The following is an 18,139-nucleotide window of genomic DNA, read 5'->3' on the forward strand; positions in this document are numbered from 1 at the left end:
AAATATTAGTATAACAGAGTTCAGAGTAAATAAGGAAACCAATAAAAGAGAAAAAATTATAGAAAAATAAAATTACTTTTGTTTCCTCTTCAATGGAGAGAGAGAGAGAGAGAGAGAGAGATGGTGATGAAAAGATCAGAGAGAAAGGATAACCATAACAGAGGGATATCCATAATGGAGCGCATAACCGACCGGTACTAGCACAAGTGATAAAGAACTTGACGGTTGATTTTCAAAATTCTAAATTTGAATCCTAATTGATTCACATTTCTAGTTAAGTTTATTTCTAAATGAAATAAATAAATCAGATAGCATGCTACCTATCTCTCAAAAAAAAAAAAAAAAAAAAAACAAAGCCAGCAAAACAAAATCCAAAGTTTTGGAGCCACCACATCAGCTTCTGGCTAACTCGGCATTCATTTGTTTGTATAGATTGCTCGAGAATTGGCACAACCAAATTTTTTAACTTCTCAAAAATGAAAATAAAAATATCACGTCAGGAACTTGAAGCTAACTATTGATAAGATAAGACAATTTCCTTCACTGATATCTTTACACAGTACCTCAAAAGACAAATCCACACATATTAGGAGCTGTTTTGTAATTAACAATACTTCTCATCGTAAAATGAAAAATCTAAAGGAGTGTAAATTAAACAGTTTACGGCTCCCTTATGCACAAATCACCGGCGATGAATGAAGAGGAGCCTTCGACAGCGATGTTGGCTTATATTCTCATTTTAGATCTTGCATATCTGCAGGTACCAAGTCAAGAAGAAAAGCAAGGGACGTATAACATTAATTCATAACGAAGTAGGATAGTCCGAGCACAAAATATTACATGGTTGTGGCAATTTGGGTCTTAGCTCTTTACAAAGGCATGTTTAACATGTCTAAGTAAAGCTGCTTAAAGAATGCACCAACAAAATTTCGAAACAACCTTCTCAATATTCTTACGAAAGCAGATATAGGAACCTCAAATAGAAAATTCTGCTTTCTGAATCCAAAAGCTTATTGTAGTTTTCCGGCATAACAAAAGTTCCATACTATTTATTGGCCAAATGCTAGGCTCTTGAAGCTTCCGCATTCTCAAGTTGTTCTAGAAGCCAAGCAAAACTAGCACTAAGCTAGGGAATCGAAAAAGTCACCGTGGTGCAAAGACTCCATGGACCATGTTCAGAAAAAGCCCAAAATATTATCTATGTCCTAGTTAGACTTGCTCAAAATCTAGATACTAAGGCTTCAGTGTTCATCTCAATATGGATATAAGATATATAAGCATAGAAACAAATGAAGGATACTCCAAATGCAAGCCACCACGATCAGATGTAGGCAGGAGAGTGCCTTGAAGACTTTTCATAGCTGCAGAAGAGGATTCAACATCCTGCATATTTATTTTTATTTTTATCAGCAGAATCTCTCACATGTAATTCAAATATAATATCTAATTAGAAAGTATTAAATATATATTTCTGATTTCCATCAGCTTTCAGATCAATCTTAATAAGATTAGCCACATCTGGTTGCTTTTGCAAATACCTCATGTATCCATATTAAATTACTATGTCCAAATTGGTCGAATACTTTATCATTTGAGGGTCATGGCACACTACCGTACAGAACTAGCTCATAAAAGAAGTGGTCATTTGTAGCAATAGTTAATTGAGGCCTCTAGGCAATTGAATAAGATCGGTGGGAGGCAAATTGTTTGCAATTTCCAATCTTACGTCTAAAGGCTTCTCTTCCTTGCAACAAAATACAGAGATATGTAACTCATTTTGCCTTTCAGAAGAAGAAAGGGAAGAAGAGTTTGCTAGTTAACCAACAACAATAAGAATAGTTGTCTTAAAAGAACAATAATAAAAACATAGAAGTTCATCCACCGGAGCATTCACTTGCACAGAATTGGAGTTTACAAAAGGAAATTAATATCTAAAATGAAAAGTTTACCCAGATGAGGGCAAGTTTACAACAATTTCAGAAGTGCAATTTGTCACAAAGAGCAAACATACCTCAAAATCAGCAAAAGCAACAGGCATCCCACCTCTTCTGCGCATTTTAAGCATGTAATATCCAGAGTGCCTAGAAACAAGAAGCAAAGCCCAAGAGTTTGTTAATAAAAATTAAATAAAATAAGGAAAAAAAATCAAATCCAAGAGGCAAATTATTGTGGAGTAACACCTACTTTGTGAGAACTTCCTCCAATTCTTCTTTAGTGCAAGTAGTTCCTAGATTTGCAATAAATAGAGTAGAACAAGGTGGAATATCCGCAGTCGACGGTTTTTCTGACTTCTCCTGTAACAACAACAATGGGATTCGCATTACAGCATCTTGCAGCTTAAAATCTATTAACATAAAAACAAAAGCTAGTTATGGAAGATTAATTCTTTCTTGTCAATAAATGAATATATCTCCAATAATTAGATAAATAGACAAGGCTCTTCCCAATACTACATATCTAAGTACATGAAAAGATAAGAATTCCTAAGGAAAAATACTAACTCAGCAGGCCGCCACAAAAAACAACTTATGACGTTATCAAACAAATCCTACTGAAAACGAATGATTGTAAATCGCCAGATTAACTTACCTTGGCAGTGGCCCGCTCATGATCCTGCTTAGCCCTATCTGTACTACTGTTTATCACAAGAAGTGTAATACAACTAGTCAATAAGTGAAGTCTGAGAACCAAATGCTCAAAGAAAGGGCAAAAAGGAAAAATTACAGACAAACACTTTTGCAAACGCATAATTTCACATGGCCACCAAAAGTTGAAAAGTCCTAAATACCCCTGTATATGTATATCAAAAATACTAAAAAATGCTCTAAGGAACATTATGTATGCCCCCTGAAAATGTGCTTGTGTTTTTCATGAATGCCCTCTGAACGGAGAATATTAGAATATCTGTGAAATTTCACACTTTCAAGCGACATACACATGATATTTTCAAACTTCTAAGGGTACAGTTGAAATCACCCTAGAAAGGAAGTAATCTGTGATATTTTAAGAGTAGATGAATCCACAACGATACAAAATGAAGATATCTCAATCAGATAATTATGTGCATTCTAAAGTGTGTGTAAACCTCTTTTCCGGAGACAAAGCACCCTTGTTGCTGGAATTATCATTTTCGGTGTCAGATGATTCGCCAGATCCAACATCTCCTGAACGTGCCAATATTGCCAAAAGGTGCGCAAGTGAGCTATAGATGCAGATTCTGGTGATAGTGCCCTCAGTGAACCATACATTGTGCAAATCCCAGTTAAACTAACATATAAATGGTACTTATTGAAAGAAAAAACAGGAATGTATGGATATCAACAGTCCTATTCCGACTTAGCCCCTGAATTTCTTATATATTGCAATTCAACCATGGCTGCCAAAATAATTTGACAATATATGACTTTTCCTTATAAAATGACCTTGTAACCATTGTATCAAGTGCTGATGTAAGGAATTATCGCTTTACAAAAGTAGGTATATGGTTATTTTACTGGAAAAACTTGGATTTTCTTTCGCGGTTAACGATTGAATTAAAAAATATGAGAAGTTTCAGAAATCAAAGCAGTTTAATGTAAAGTTCAGGGACTAAGCTGCAATATTGGGATTGTACAGGGACTATACATACATTTTACCCTGATAAAAACTGTTCAAGGATATAATTGTTCAATCCCAGTGTGTTGCTATTAGAAACAATGTTATAAGACCGCATATAGAAGGGATCAGGGACTCAGGTGGTGCTTTCAATCAAAACCGAGTGTTGGATATTCCATTACCATCATTACTTGATTCATCTTGGTCATCCTTTTTTGCTTTGACTCTCTTGTCAATCACGATGTAGGCTCCACCCCCTACATTGAGAAAGGCAATCTTTGTCAATGAAATAATAACAGTATGGACTCCCAAAGTAGTAATAAAGAATTAATAACCAATCAAACTTCTTGTTAAGTATATGGCTAACTATAGAATGATACCCTGAGGACGCTTCCGAGAATTTGATCTAGCTAGCTCAATATGAAGGGTAGATCCAGTCTCCGGATCAAAAACCACTCCCTAAAACATCTGAGTAAATATTACTAGCAATAATATTTGTAACCTGAAAGCTTCAGCATAGGAAACTAAGATGCAAGTAGCAGAATGGGAAATAAATAACAAAGGTTACATAACATTAGCACCCTAGTTGCAAACTTGCACTCGTGTCATTAGATCCTTGGGAAAGGATCTCATGCAGTGGTGATTTTATGATGGGATAACCATATCTCTATAATCAATGATTATAAGATATGGTGAGAAAACTCTGAAAAAGAAACAGAAATTAAAAACATGGAAGCATACAAAAGAAAATATGACAGAATACAATAAAAAAATAGTTAGAAACTTAGAATCCAATAAATTAAAGGCTTCATAAGGCAAATATCAAAATTTTGTAAGCCTGCCCCTCTCTAATTGTAGTGTCAATAGATATTACTAAATTCATCAAGAGATCAATTCCACAATTACAAAGAAGAAATAAAATAGGTTTCAAAGGGTAACAGTATCACAACCGAGAAAAACAATACACTGCAACTCACATTTAAGGCGTCCATTGCTGCCATTGCTGCGTGATGAGTGAAGAATGTTGCAAAGGCAATAACCTGTGGTATTAAAAAAAATAATAATAAAGAGTAGTTATAATTTCTACCAAAATTGTCATTTGAAGTAAAGAGCAGCTCTTTCCTTCCAGAAACAATCCAACTTGGAAGCCATCAAGAACTCAAATAACTTTTCCACCTACAAGCCAACAATTAAGGCAGAGTGTTGGCCTCCAGAAAAAATAAACTTTTGTACTCATGATGCAGAAGCAACGCATTTGGCTATCACAAGGCCTGAATTCATTGTAGAAATTTCAAACGAATCTCAAATTGAGACCAGAAAAATCCAATTTGAAACTTCTACTTCTGCTTGAAAAGAAAATATTGGGGCTCCTCCAAACAAAACCCTGCTGCTGCTTCTTCTAACTGTTCGCAAAAGCTATTGCCAGATTTCAATGGAAATATCTTTTAGGGTTTCTTCAAACAGCTCTAGACAAACACATCTCCGCAACTGCTACTTAACAAAACTCCACACGGGCCAAAACGTGCAACGAAAGATAGTTAAAGATTTATGAAGACCCCCTCAACTATTGGCCGCTTTGAAGCAAACACCTAATCTTTCTTCTTTTGTAATTAACATCTTTCTGTTGTCTACCGAAAGAAAATTCTCTATAGAACCTACAGATTCAATAGTTAATATGTCAGCAGTGCCATTAACTTAATCACCAAAAAACTTGACAAAATTTCTATTTATCTCATAAAAATAACTTAAATTAAAATAACGAAAATTGAGGGATGCCGACAAAAATAAATTTAATGGCCTATTTAAAGATGTATGGAGACCTTCTCCACTAAAGTCCATTTCGAAGTAGGCAACTTTAGTGTTTCTTTTTTTTTTTTCATTGACGCCCCCATTAACTTTAGATTTTTTATGAATTTAACAGTTTGAACCAATTATATTGGAATTTTTAAAAATTTGAAGGTGATTCTGTCGAATTTGGTAACTTTAATCACTAACTAGAAAATAAAACTGACATAGTTAACAGCTAACAGCTAACAGAGCCATTAATTTTGACAAATTCTTAACTTAACTAACTAAAATAAGTCAGAAAAAAAAATAAGCTAGGGAAAATTGAAATTGAGGGTCTTGCTTCAAAAATAGCCTATAATTTGCAGGTCTCGGTACTTTTAACCGATCTTAAACAAGAAAAAAACTAGAGAGAAACTAACACATTCGGAGGACCAAATCTGAGAACCCTAACCCTAACCTGGTTCCCACGGCCGGTGTACTCGAGCTGGCACGAGTCGAAGCCGCGGCGGCGACGGAAGAGGTTGTGGATCTCGCGGGGCTTCACGTCGTCGGGGAGCCCCGCGACGAAGAGGGTGCTGATCCTCTGCATCTCGGGGTCGGCGTGGACCATCGGCGGCGGCTGCGCCGGCGCCGCCGCGTGGTGGGGGCGGAGGTGGGGGTAGTAGGGTTGGGTGAAGGATGGGGACTCGACGGCGACGGCGGAGGGTGCCGCCGCCGCCGCCGCCGCCGCCGCCGGAGAAGAGAGGGAGGAATAGGGCGGAGGGAGAGGCGCGAGCGAGGGTTTCATGGTGACTTGCGTCGGAGTGTGCGCATAACGCAGCGAGTTTAAAAGGAGAAGGTAAAACTGCACGGAGACTCCTCCACTATCAACTTCGTTGAAATAAATCCCTCAACTTTAACTATTATTAATTGATAGGCAAACTGAAACTTTTCTACTTATTAGTTAAAAAATTTACAACATTCAGTGGTTTTGTTAATAGTGTTATCGGTTTTTGCTTGTTACCACTTGCTTACAATCACTTTATTCTTAAAAAAAAAAAAAAATGAAATAAAGGGTCCCAATCAAAAAGCTGAAAAGTGAGGGAGGCGTTTCGGAATTTTCTATAGCTGAGGGGCCTCCCTACATTATTACCAAATTAGAAAGAGAAAGACCATGTTCAGTTGGGTCATGTTGGGTAAGGGTTGAATTGAACCAATATCAAAAATTACAAAATGGACTAATGGAGTCCCTATTTCTCTTACCAATTGGGCTTATTAGCCTCTTATGGGTTATGGGTAGTCCAAATCAGTTGGGTCCGGGTCCGGATTAATCCGAATCTGTAGTGTAAACGAATTCTGTTTGTTTATTAATAAACAAGTCAGTATGACAATCCCTAAAATATTGACTTATAGAGTTGTGCTAGAATACTATCGGTAGTAAACGAGCCGTTTTACTAACGATTTGTTTTCGATGATAGAACTTCCAAATTGACGATCGGCTCCGTTTAACATGATCTATAGCACTTGAAGTGTTTAAAAATCAAATTTCAAATCTTTTCGACATAATTTGCCTAATGATCAAAGGGTTTCAAAATTTGTAATTTTAATGGTCGATAAGAAACGTTTTCTCGTTTAATGGCGTAAAGATATCCAAATCAATTGAATTTTTGTTATAAAATTCTTTAAACTATTTAAAATAAGATCTATACTCTTGATCTTGATTATAAGACTCCTATCATCATTTTTTAAAGAGTATTCATTTTCAGCCATTCATTTTTCTGTTCACTTGATGGATGAAAGAACAATATCGAAAGTGCGTGAAATTTGATTTCTAAGTAGTTTAAATGGTTTAGATCATATTTAATGAAGCCAATCGTCAATTTGGAAGCTCTATCATCGAAAACAAATCGATAGTAAAACGGCTCGTTTACTACCGATAGTATTCTAGCTCAACTCTTGACTTATATATATCTATGCAGTTTTATCTCGGAAAAGTCCATCCTTTTGATGTAAAATGACCATTCGCCCCTTCCCTAGTAGAGACATCAACTGGACGGATTTTCAAATATTCGAATCCAAATCTGACTCCAAACCTGATGAAATTTAAAAATTCATATCCAAACCTGAAACAATTAATTTTTTTTCAATATTTCAAAACATATTACATTAAATCTAAATTTTTAAAATACAAATTCAAATATAACATCAAATATATATATATATATATATATATATATATATATATATATATANCTCTTTTTCTTATCAATTTTATTATTTTTTTTTCTTAAATCAATAATAAAGTTAAAATTAAAGGGTACTAAAGTGAATATTTGATAAATCTAGATGGATATCTAAAGTTTTTTGTATATAATTTAACGAAATATTAACGAAAAAGCTACCGAAAAGATAAAAACGAAACCACAGGGGGGCAAATTGATACACTTTAAACCACAGGGGGGCAAAGTGAGAAACTACGAAACCACATAGGGGCTTTTTGAAGTTTTCCCATTATTATATATAATGCAAAATAAATTCGAATTCGGGTTGGTTTCAGATTCAGGTTGTGTACAGTCAAAATTCATATCCGAACTCATATCCATTGAATTTTTATTTTTAATATCCATATTCAAAGACATATCCATTTCACATTAGATATATTCTCTCTATTTGATCAGATAAAATTTCGGATATCTGTACCAATCGACATCCCTATTTCCTAGAAGGATGCATTTATTAGAAAAGTTATTTCGTAGAATTTAATCATGACAAGTTGGGGGAAAATTGCAAAATTTAATTAGCTACTGTTGTGTTGTTCAAAAAGTTGGATAATAAGTTAAATTCAAATCTGTAATTAGCATTTATAACATGCTGAGGAAAATTAGGCTTCACTGTGTGCTCTGCTGCGCTCTAATTTTCAGCAAACTCAAAAGGAAAAGAGATTTTGGAGAATGGCTCATAATAATATTAAATTCAAATTGCAACATCTGCACATCAGATGTAGGCTTTACATAGATGAGGAAGACACCTCCATACATACATGACTATTATTCATGTAATAATTTGGACATAACTAAAGAAAATGATAGATAATGGTAGCAATTTCCTCCCATCAACTGCTCCAAAATGGCCAAACAAATGAATCATCATTTGGATTTTGGAGAGATTCACCATCTCAACTTCGCAGGGAAATACTGCAAAAAAAAGAAAAAGAAAAAGAAAATCGATCACAATTAGATAAAAATTTAGAAAAAAAGCTAAAGTCAAAAGGAAATTTTTATTTGGAGAAAACCATACCTTCTCAATAAGTGAGAGGTAGTATGGCTTCACCTTCTCCACATCAATCCTCACTTTGCTCTTGCTGTATAAATCATACTTGCTGCAGATAGGTTCGGAGGGAAAAAAAAAGTTATGGTTATCTAAGAACTGATATCATGTTTGTTTCTAGTAAGGAAAAATATTATTTGAATGAAGTTTTTATTATTGAAGAAACGCTAGATTCTTCATTTTTCGGTCAAATTAGAGATTCTATTTTTGCAGCCCAAATTCTTTTCGTCAGAAACAAGAGTAGAACTTGTTTTTTTATCCTTGGGCACGCAAGGGACACTTTGATAGAACAGTAGAGCTGTAGAGATCTCTTTATCAATAATTAAAAAAAGGAGTACTATGAGATCAGCAACATACTTAAAAACGTGGAGCCACTTCAGATTCTCCTTGTCCTCCTCATTCATTAAGTACTCATAGGCCCCATGCTTGTGAAGAGCTGAAACAGTAAATGATGCCCATGTTTTAGTATATTTACGAAATAGAATTCAAATTTCTAGTCGAAACTGTTTTTACCAAAGATGACGAAGGGCAAAACGCTTACGATAAAATGAATGGTATCGAATGATAAACAGTGCAGCTGAAGGGAGAGTGGTCTTGTTCTCCTTAGCCACCTAAATTTAACCAATTGACAAATTCAATTTTATTTAGCAAAAAAAGGAAAATTTTAACTAATAATAACTAAACCAAATGTAGAGGGGGAGAGAGAGTACCAAGTACATATAGTCATCATGTCCCCAGGACATTAACACATTGTCCAGTCCACATCCTTCAGAATAAACTCCAAATTTGGTGTTGTATTTAGGATTGTTGTAGTCAGGGTTCTCTTTAAAGTACTGTATAAATAAACCCAAAAAGAATCAGATAAAATTCTATAAAACAGTAAATATATTTTTGTTCAGATAAATAAATAACTTTGACAAAGTACCTTGTGGTGCACATTGCACTCATCAAAACCACATCCAACAGGGAATGTGTCACCTGAAATTCAAATCAGAGAAGTGTTTCAAAAAATTCTTTTTTTTTTTTTTTTTTTTTTTTTTTGAGGTGGTTAAATGACCAGAAAAAGAAAGGGCACAATTTCTTACCCACAACAGCCCACTGGGGAAGCTCCCCAAAGCTTTTGTGCAAAAGAACCTTCCCAAGATCTAATAACAAAAGGAAAATATTAACAATAAATAAATCCCATGAAAAGTACAAGCACTAATTGAATTGTGCATTTGTCAATTTTGACAATTTTATCTCTAAAATTTGTTGAATGAATAATAAAGTTCTTATATTAGTTTACTGTATAAATAATATCAAATCGTGGTTCACTCTCTGACACGACAAAGCTTTTGAGGTTGAATTCATAACTAAATTGTGAAAATAAGCAAATCGTACCGTGAATTAGTCCAGTAAGATGCAACCAATCCTCATTGGGATAGTCCTTCCGAATAGCTTCTGCAGTTTGCAACAGGTGCTCAATCTGCGGCTCGTCAAGATCAGGATCACTTTCGTCGACAAACTCGTTAAGCAGTTCAATGCTTTCCCAGATGCTCATTTCCACCCTGTTTAACTTGCCATATTTCTCCTCCCTCATCTTCTTGACCTACACAATAGGATTCATTTAAGTCTATCAAAATCTAAAAAGGACAAAGTAAAAAAAAAAAAAAAGAAGGCCAATTTATAGATTTTAATTTTGAAATTACATAGACATCCTGAAAAATGCCAGTTTTCCGACATAGAAATGAAAGATATTTTAAATATTTGCTGGGTAAAATGATACATCAAACGAAAACTACAACACAAAAATCAAGTAAACATTGGGTATAATTCGATTGCACGTACAAAATCATAGGTTTGGTTGATGTGATTGACACGATAGAACTCTTCCACGGTCTTCTTCCTCTCAGATTCAGCATCATAGTTCCTAAAATATATATTAGTGTTCTCTGCATTTAGTGTTTTTTTTCCTTGGGAAATGTTCACAAAAAACTATAGTCGGCAATCAAAGATTCAAAGCGCCGAATTCTCCAAACAAAGTTTTTATTTACTTATATACCTAAAAGTCTTGCCAAAAGCGTTCGAATCCGGCACAACGAATCCGCCATCCAACAGCAACTCCTTCGGGTCAGATGGGTTCTCACCCTTCTCCTCTACTGCTATTTCTGGAACAAAAACCATCATTTATATCAAGAAAGATCCCCCAAATAAAAAATTGTTAGCATACCAATGCAGAATTGGTATAAAATATCGGGAAAAAATGTATATAGTATCTTCGACAAGACATGCGCGTAAATAAATAAGGTTTATAAATGTCACGCCCCGCGACCAACCGTCAATTTGGATCGGATCGCGGCGCCAACGACAGACCGTCGAACGGACCGGGATTTTTCCTGTACGCGGACAGAGTCTCCCCTATACGTTCTAGGCGTCGCAATCCAAACAATGTACATTATAAGGGTTCCAACTAGGAACAGATATCAATCATAGATTGCAAATGGAAAGGTATCAACAACATAACAATAAGAGTAGGTGCAGATACCGACTCTGTAAAATTTCAGTACAATTTTTGCACAGAATATAGAAGAAACAGGTCAAAAAGGAATATTCCTTTATAAGCCAACTGATGAGCATGTAATTAATAAGCTCAGAATCTCAGAAGAATATATATGTAAATAGATAATTTTTCCCAAACAAAGGGGGAAAAGGAAAATGATGGAAACACAATGGAGGAGCCATGAACATTAGCTTACCCAGTTGAGGTTCCTCAATTGTGATCGTCATCTCGACGTGTTTCTCCTCAAAAACTTTTTCAAGTATAAACCCAATAGGTGAAAATAAAGAACAATGCTCTATCTCTCTCTCTCTCTCCTTTTGCAAGGGAAAAGGGTGGAGGGGAGGGGGTATTTATATGAGGTGGAGCGGAGGGATCCAGTACAATACGCGTGGTCAATGGTACATCATTATTATAATAAGAAACCGATTAATTGGGTCCAAATTAAGTGTACCTTCCCAATCTTCTCCTATTTTTTTTGTTAAAAAAAATAGTAACCTATCTGTCCAATTCATTTTTTTAATAAAATAATTAAGTTTTAAATTTGAGAATAAATACGACTATTCAAATTCCACCCACTTTAACTATTATTGTCCAATAGAATTCTTTTTTTTTTTCTAGTCAAAAACTAAGGTCAATATATGCAAAAATTTTGAAAATAAAGTGTCCAAATTGAATGCAAAAGAATCAAACTGCTATAAGGGGGTAGTACACGGACCATTTCTTATATTGTTACATTGAATAAAATAGCGTGATATTTTGGGGTGTAAATGCGGTACGCGTAGCGGGGACTTAAAATAGAAGCTGGGGTAAAGCTGGATTCGCGGAGGGATAATAAGATGAATAATAATTGCGGTAATTAAAAAAAGGAGTATGCTGACTCAGCGGTGGCGTGGAGGCCCCGTCGCGGATAAGGACGTGTTGTGGGCCCCCTGGGTGACGTGGATCCTAGTCAACTACGCCGAGGTGGACGCCGAGGAATCGGGGAAGCGTTCTTTTCTCTGTAATGACTAAAAATAGCGAATAAAACACGTGGTTAGTGAGCTTTGCTGTGGGAGCGTCGGTGAAATACTATGGAAACTAATCAACTAGCTAATTAAAATTTGTCCAGTAAAAAATATATTATATATTTTTTAAATTTTTTTTTCCAACTCTATATCGTTTTCTCTTATTTAAATAAGCTTTCACCGTCGAGTGATTTCTCTTAAAAAAAATATAATAAAAGAACAGAGTTGGTGAGCTATAGTTAGTCATAATTATTTTTCTAAAACAATATTTTTTTATAAATAAAAAGAATAAATTCTTTACCACTTGCACTGAAAAATATCGGTGATAATTATTATTTCTATTGAAATTTTGTTTGGGAAGAGATGAGTGCCCCGATTTTTCAGAATTTGGTCGAAACTTTTGCGATCTAAGTGGATTCCAATTCGAGGTACAGGGTTATCGGTATTAAATACTACGCATTCGATGAATAAAGGTTTTCTTAACGGGCACAATATTCAACCCTTGAGATGAATTTGGAGTAGCGGTAGTTTTTTCTATTTATACTGAAGATAAAGTAGTTTAGTTTCATTTTTCACTTACAGTCATGAGTAAAAATAATTTTAGCAGCTTTAACTGTACGTAGTAGTCGAAATCTCAGTAATTACACACTCTCCTAACATTTCAATCATCTCCGTTTGGTTGGGGTTAAGGGGTGGAATAACCCCTTAACCCCTATTTTATTTCCCAACATTTTTAAAAATGGGTGGGGTTAGCTAACCGTACCTCAAATGGGTTATTCCGGATTAGCTAATCCCACCTAACCCCACCAAACTCCAACCAAATATTATTTTCTATTCATAATAATCTACTATTCTTCTTGTCCCACATATTCCAACCAAATATTATTTTTCACTATCCTGAACTAACTCCAATCTCCAACCAAATACAAAAATACTCTAACCACACCTTAACTCTAAACTTAATCCTATCACTGGAATAACTAGTTTTTCCTTAACTCCGAACCAAACGGTAGCTCCAGAATCAACCGAATATAATCGATCTAAGTTCGGTCCGAGTTTAGCAACCAAATGTATCGTGCTTCAATCGAGACTAAGTCACATCAAAGAATCCAAGCCGAAAATTTTGAGAATCCAAATATAATAATTCTTTACTTGGATCAATTCCTTTCTTTTTTCTTTTTTCTTTTTTTTTTGTTAGTTTTCCCAAAAAGTTAATTAACATTGGTTGGCTCAATTTGGGATTGTAAGTAAATGATACTACATGCTGTTAGAAAGAGTAAAACTATATCGCTTATTTTTTTAAATAATATTACATTTGTGCGTGGCGCAATAAATCAGTTAAAATACATCTTTAACCTCTATTTTTATGTGAGGCGTATTCGAAATCCAAAAAGTTTCTTATTTGCTATCGTGTTTATTGTATATTTTTAAAATACAATATTAAAATATTCCATAAAATGCAGTGTAAGAGTGGACAATAAATTACTTGTAATTTATTCGTCTAAAATATTTATTTAATAATAAAATAATTTCAACAATTTGTTGCTTTTAAAAGTTGTTTAAATAAGTTCTCATTTATCATTTAGTCAAATACATTGTAAACTAACTAAATATAACAATAAATACAATTCTTTTCTCCAACCAATGCACTCAAATTATAAAAAAATAATTTTTAGAAAATAAAAAATAATAATGGTACCAAAAGAGCTCTTAAACATATTATTTTTATTCACATACATAATATTGGCTCGGGAATACACTTTGGGATACCTTTATAATATTTGTAGCATCTATGTCTATATAAATATAAATATATGAATTCATAGTTGCAAAATGCCATGTGCCATGTTGGGAATCTTGAGATGCTCCTCTGATTGGATTTTTTTTTTTTTTAATCCAATCTAATATTTTCTCTCATTATAAAAATTTTAAAAATATATATTTTTTATACATAACTTTTTAGTTTAAATTACATGTATAAAATATACATTTTAATTCTATAATATTGAATTTTTAAAAATTCAATTAAAATTATCTCTCATTATAAAAAATTAAAATATATAAATTTTTATATTTAGCTTTTTAAATAGTTTAAATTGCATGTATAAAATATACATTTTAATTGTACAATATTGATTTTTAAAAAATTCAATCTAATATTATCTCTCATTATAAAAATTTAAAATATATAAATTTTTATATATAGCTTTTTAAATAGTTTAAATTGCGTGTATTAAATATAAATTTTAATTTTATAATACTTGATTGTATAATAAAAAATAAGAGAAAATTTTATGGAATTTAAGTTAAGTGTTATAATTACTTATTTTAATAAATTTAGTTGCAGGAATTATATGAAGTATGTTTATTATATCTGTAAAGATATACGATATATTCAATTTTTTTAATCAATATAATATTGAATAACTCAAATTTAAAAAGGTTGGACAGTAAAAATAAAATTTTGAAAGGTTGATAACTGATTCAAATCATTCATAATTCAGAAAGTTCTAAATGTTTTTTGCTTTAATTTTAATATCATTAATGTAATATTTATAGTTTGATAAGTGATAAATTTTGAATTTAAAGTTTTCTAAAATATCAAAAATATGATTGCCAACTTTAAATTTTAACAATTACGTATTCTAAAATTTATTAAATAATTTAACAGGTTCTTGCCGATAATGAACTTACTAATTGAATAATATCGATCAATGCTCAACTCTGTATTCGTCGGACATAAAAATAAAACAAAACAATATAAATTATATTTTTGGTCCTCAATCGATAAGACGCTTTAGTCCTCAAACTTTAATGCACTACAAATTCTGGCTTAAACTATAAAGCACGTGACACTTTAGTCCTCAAACTTTAATTAGTCGAAATTTTAACTCGAACTATGAGGCATATGATATTTTAGTTTTCAACTTTTATTGCTGCTATAAATATAATTTATGATTTTTATAGTTTTATTCTTTTTTTTTTATCTTTCTTATATTTTTACTGCAGCAGCTGCTGCTTACTCTTCAATTTTTTTATTGTTATTCTTTTTTTATTTTTTTGACTCTTTATTATTTTATTTTTTTTATTTTTTAATTCCATCTATATATTTGTTCCTACAAAATCAACCCATTGCAATATGCGGGTGCTTTCACTAGTAACACATGATCATAAAGGTTACGGGCTAATTTGGTCATTTTATTCAAAACGTTATTTGTGAAAAGGCATGCAATAATGTAGTGGGTAGGTAGTGTTGGTAGCTTAAAAGGCTTATGCGCGAGCCTCTCAAACGACAAGATATAAGACAAAGTACATATAACTCTTTAAATATAAGTTTTATATTTAAATTTATACGGAGCTAAGTGATAATGACAAGTTGCACTCAGTGACATTAACAGATTCCAAGCTAATATGAAAATAATTCGATATCCTAATTACTATTGCATTATTTACTGTGATATAAAATTTTAATTACCGCCACGTCACTGCCATGTCACCTAATTTGAAGTGAGAAACAACATAAATTAGTATTGTTAGCTTATAGTAGTTATATACATTACATTTTCACTTGAGCTAGTTAGATTCAAAGAATATTCCAAAAATATATGACACACGTTATTTTGTTGTATTGGTATCTCTAAAACCTTTCTTATTTCTCCAAAATGGCATAGTTGTTGAAGTGTTCTCCTACAAATATAAATACCCCACTTGCATTAAATTAATGAAAAGAGGATAGAGCAATTTTATACTTACAATCCAATAATTCTAAGGGCGTGTTTGGTTAAAAAAAATTTTAACTTGAGATCGGAATCTTAATAGATGGTTTTGATTGTTACTGCTCGACAACGAGAGAGTCTCATTTTGATTACGATTCTCAAAAAAAAAAAAAATGGAGATCGCCTAGTCACCCCATGTTGCTAATTTTGAATTGAAAAATGAATCCGGAGAAAACGTAAATAGTTTCTAAAACTACTCTCTTGGGTTGCAATTTAAGTGTACAAATGCTATTAATATTTTAAATCTTTAATTTGAAATAAACTTTTTATTTTTAATTTTAAATTTAATCATGCATTTTTAAATTGTGAACATTGGATTATGAAATTTAAATTTGAATTCAACCTAATTTAAACTTTAAGCTCAAGTCATATGTTGGTGAAAACTCAAAATTTTGAGTTTGAATTTATTTTATTTGCACTTTGATGTTTTATTATTTATTATTTTATTTATTTATTACTTTAATTATTTTATTTTATTTAATTATTTTATTATCTTTCTTAATGAGAAAGATACTAACGGAATTTTTTCCGTTCCGTTTCTTTCGCGTTACGTTGGGCGGGTTCCGCTTCTTTCTCGTAAGAGAAAAAACGTAAAATCCTCTTTCCTTTTTAAGTCTTTTTCCTTTTCTTCTTGCTCAAGATAGAGCAGGCACAAAAGATTTTTGATCATTGGTTAATCTCTATCCATTTATTCTTTTATCTTTTATTTTTGAACATTCCCCTTATCCACTGGGTGTTGAGAATCTTCGTCAACCTCCTTCACGATCGTGCTCGCAGGAGGAGGAATTCCGGTCGTACCTTGGGGTGTTATTTCCGGTTAATCCCGCACGTAAGGACGGAAATACGCCTTAGGGCAATACCTCGCACGCTTCCGGATAAGATCAAATCATTATTTGGATATTTGCGTTTATCTGTAAGTTTGATTTTATTCTTATTACAAAATTAGTTAGATATTAATCACAATCAGATTTTCGTTGTGGTATTTGTTCTAACATCATATACTCGATTTCAAGTTAAATTTTTAATTAAATTATAACTTAAATTGTGTACTCAAATTATTAAATTCAAAAATAAAGTTTTAGTTTAGTGATGCTGTAATTTAAATTTGTTTACTAATTTTGTAATTTTGAATTTTGTTTTCAATATAAATCTGAATTATATTTTATTTTATTTTTGTTTTTCAAGTAGAGTTGTGGATTGCAATTTAAATTCAAAATTGAATTCAAAGTAAAATAAATTAGTTCTGTGTTATAATTTACCAAATCAATTTTACATTTCAAACTAAGGAAATTTTAATTTTAATTTTTTTAGTTCAATTTTGAATCCAAATTGTAAATTTAATTGTATACTTTAAATAATAAACTCCAGTTTAAATTCAATTTTATATTTTGCAATTTGAAATATAAATTTTAAATTTTTTTAAATTAAACCTAAATTTTCTCTTTCCAAATGGAACTATGGAAATGGGAATCAACCATTTCGGTTCCGATCAATTTCCAAACCAAACCGACGAGAAGATTTTGTCATTCTATTTATAATTTCAGTCTATTTCAATATCGATTCTGATCCTGATTTCTATCTTCAATCAAATGTGCATTAAAAGCTCACAAAACAAAACAAAACAAAGCAAAAATAATCTCATTTTGAGGCAGATTCGCGTGCGATTTTTTTTGACAAAAACTAAACCTTATTTACAGCTTGAATTACAGTAATTGAGTTTAGATACAACAGTTCAAATAAAAGTTTTAGAATTCCGCACAAATAAGCAATTAAATGAAAAAAAAAAAAACTAATAGTTGAAAAATGGGAGACCCACGAACTAAAAAGGATAGTTTAACAAAACAATGAGAGATGAATTAGATAAGAAAGTGTGAATTTTATTCGTAGTCTGTGGACGTATATATAGCATTGCTCTTATATAAACCGATTTGTAAATAATAATACATATTAAGATATAATACACAAATTAAGTCAGACTCGAATCTCGATGACGGACCTCTTTGGAGGATGCTTTACATTTCTCAAGTCCTAAAAAAGATTAGGACTAATATGCAATAGAACCATACTTCTATATGGGTGATCAATTATCTAATTATAGGTAGGGATGTCGACGGGTCGGGTTTTGGTCGGAT

At 32.5% G+C, this 18,139-nt stretch overlaps 2 protein-coding genes across 3 annotated transcripts; both read right to left on the reverse strand.

Moving 5' to 3' along the window:
- LOC109718167 lies at positions 445-6,223 on the reverse strand. Of its 2 annotated transcripts, XM_020244204.1 has the most exons (11): positions 5,840-6,223; positions 4,717-4,770; positions 4,572-4,634; positions 3,975-4,053; positions 3,777-3,851; positions 3,086-3,164; positions 2,590-2,635; positions 2,185-2,294; positions 2,012-2,081; positions 1,301-1,383; positions 445-754 (listed from the first exon to the last, which is right to left on the reverse strand). In XM_020244204.1, exons 1-11 carry the CDS (start codon positions 6,167-6,169, stop codon positions 727-729), a joined length of 1,017 nt encoding a protein of 338 aa, XP_020099793.1. In that variant the 5' UTR covers positions 6,170-6,223; the 3' UTR covers positions 445-726. The 2 variants fall into 2 exon arrangements, with proteins under 2 accessions (XP_020099793.1, XP_020099794.1); XM_020244205.1 differs by lacking the exon at positions 4,717-4,770 and having other exon boundaries at positions 5,840-6,220.
- Positions 8,304-11,542, reverse strand: LOC109718615 (probable inositol oxygenase). The gene is made up of 11 exons (XM_020244922.1): positions 11,424-11,542; positions 10,730-10,835; positions 10,516-10,597; positions 10,069-10,276; positions 9,774-9,833; positions 9,614-9,666; positions 9,399-9,521; positions 9,230-9,299; positions 9,046-9,124; positions 8,659-8,740; positions 8,304-8,555 (listed from the first exon to the last, which is right to left on the reverse strand). The coding sequence occupies exons 1-11, from the start codon at positions 11,452-11,454 to the stop codon at positions 8,529-8,531; spliced, it is 921 nt and encodes a 306-aa protein (XP_020100511.1). The 5' UTR covers positions 11,455-11,542; the 3' UTR covers positions 8,304-8,528.

The sequence above is a fragment of the Ananas comosus genome, linkage group 12 (genome assembly GCF_001540865.1).
Source record: "Ananas comosus cultivar F153 linkage group 12, ASM154086v1, whole genome shotgun sequence".
Lineage (NCBI taxonomy): Eukaryota > Viridiplantae > Streptophyta > Magnoliopsida > Poales > Bromeliaceae > Ananas > Ananas comosus.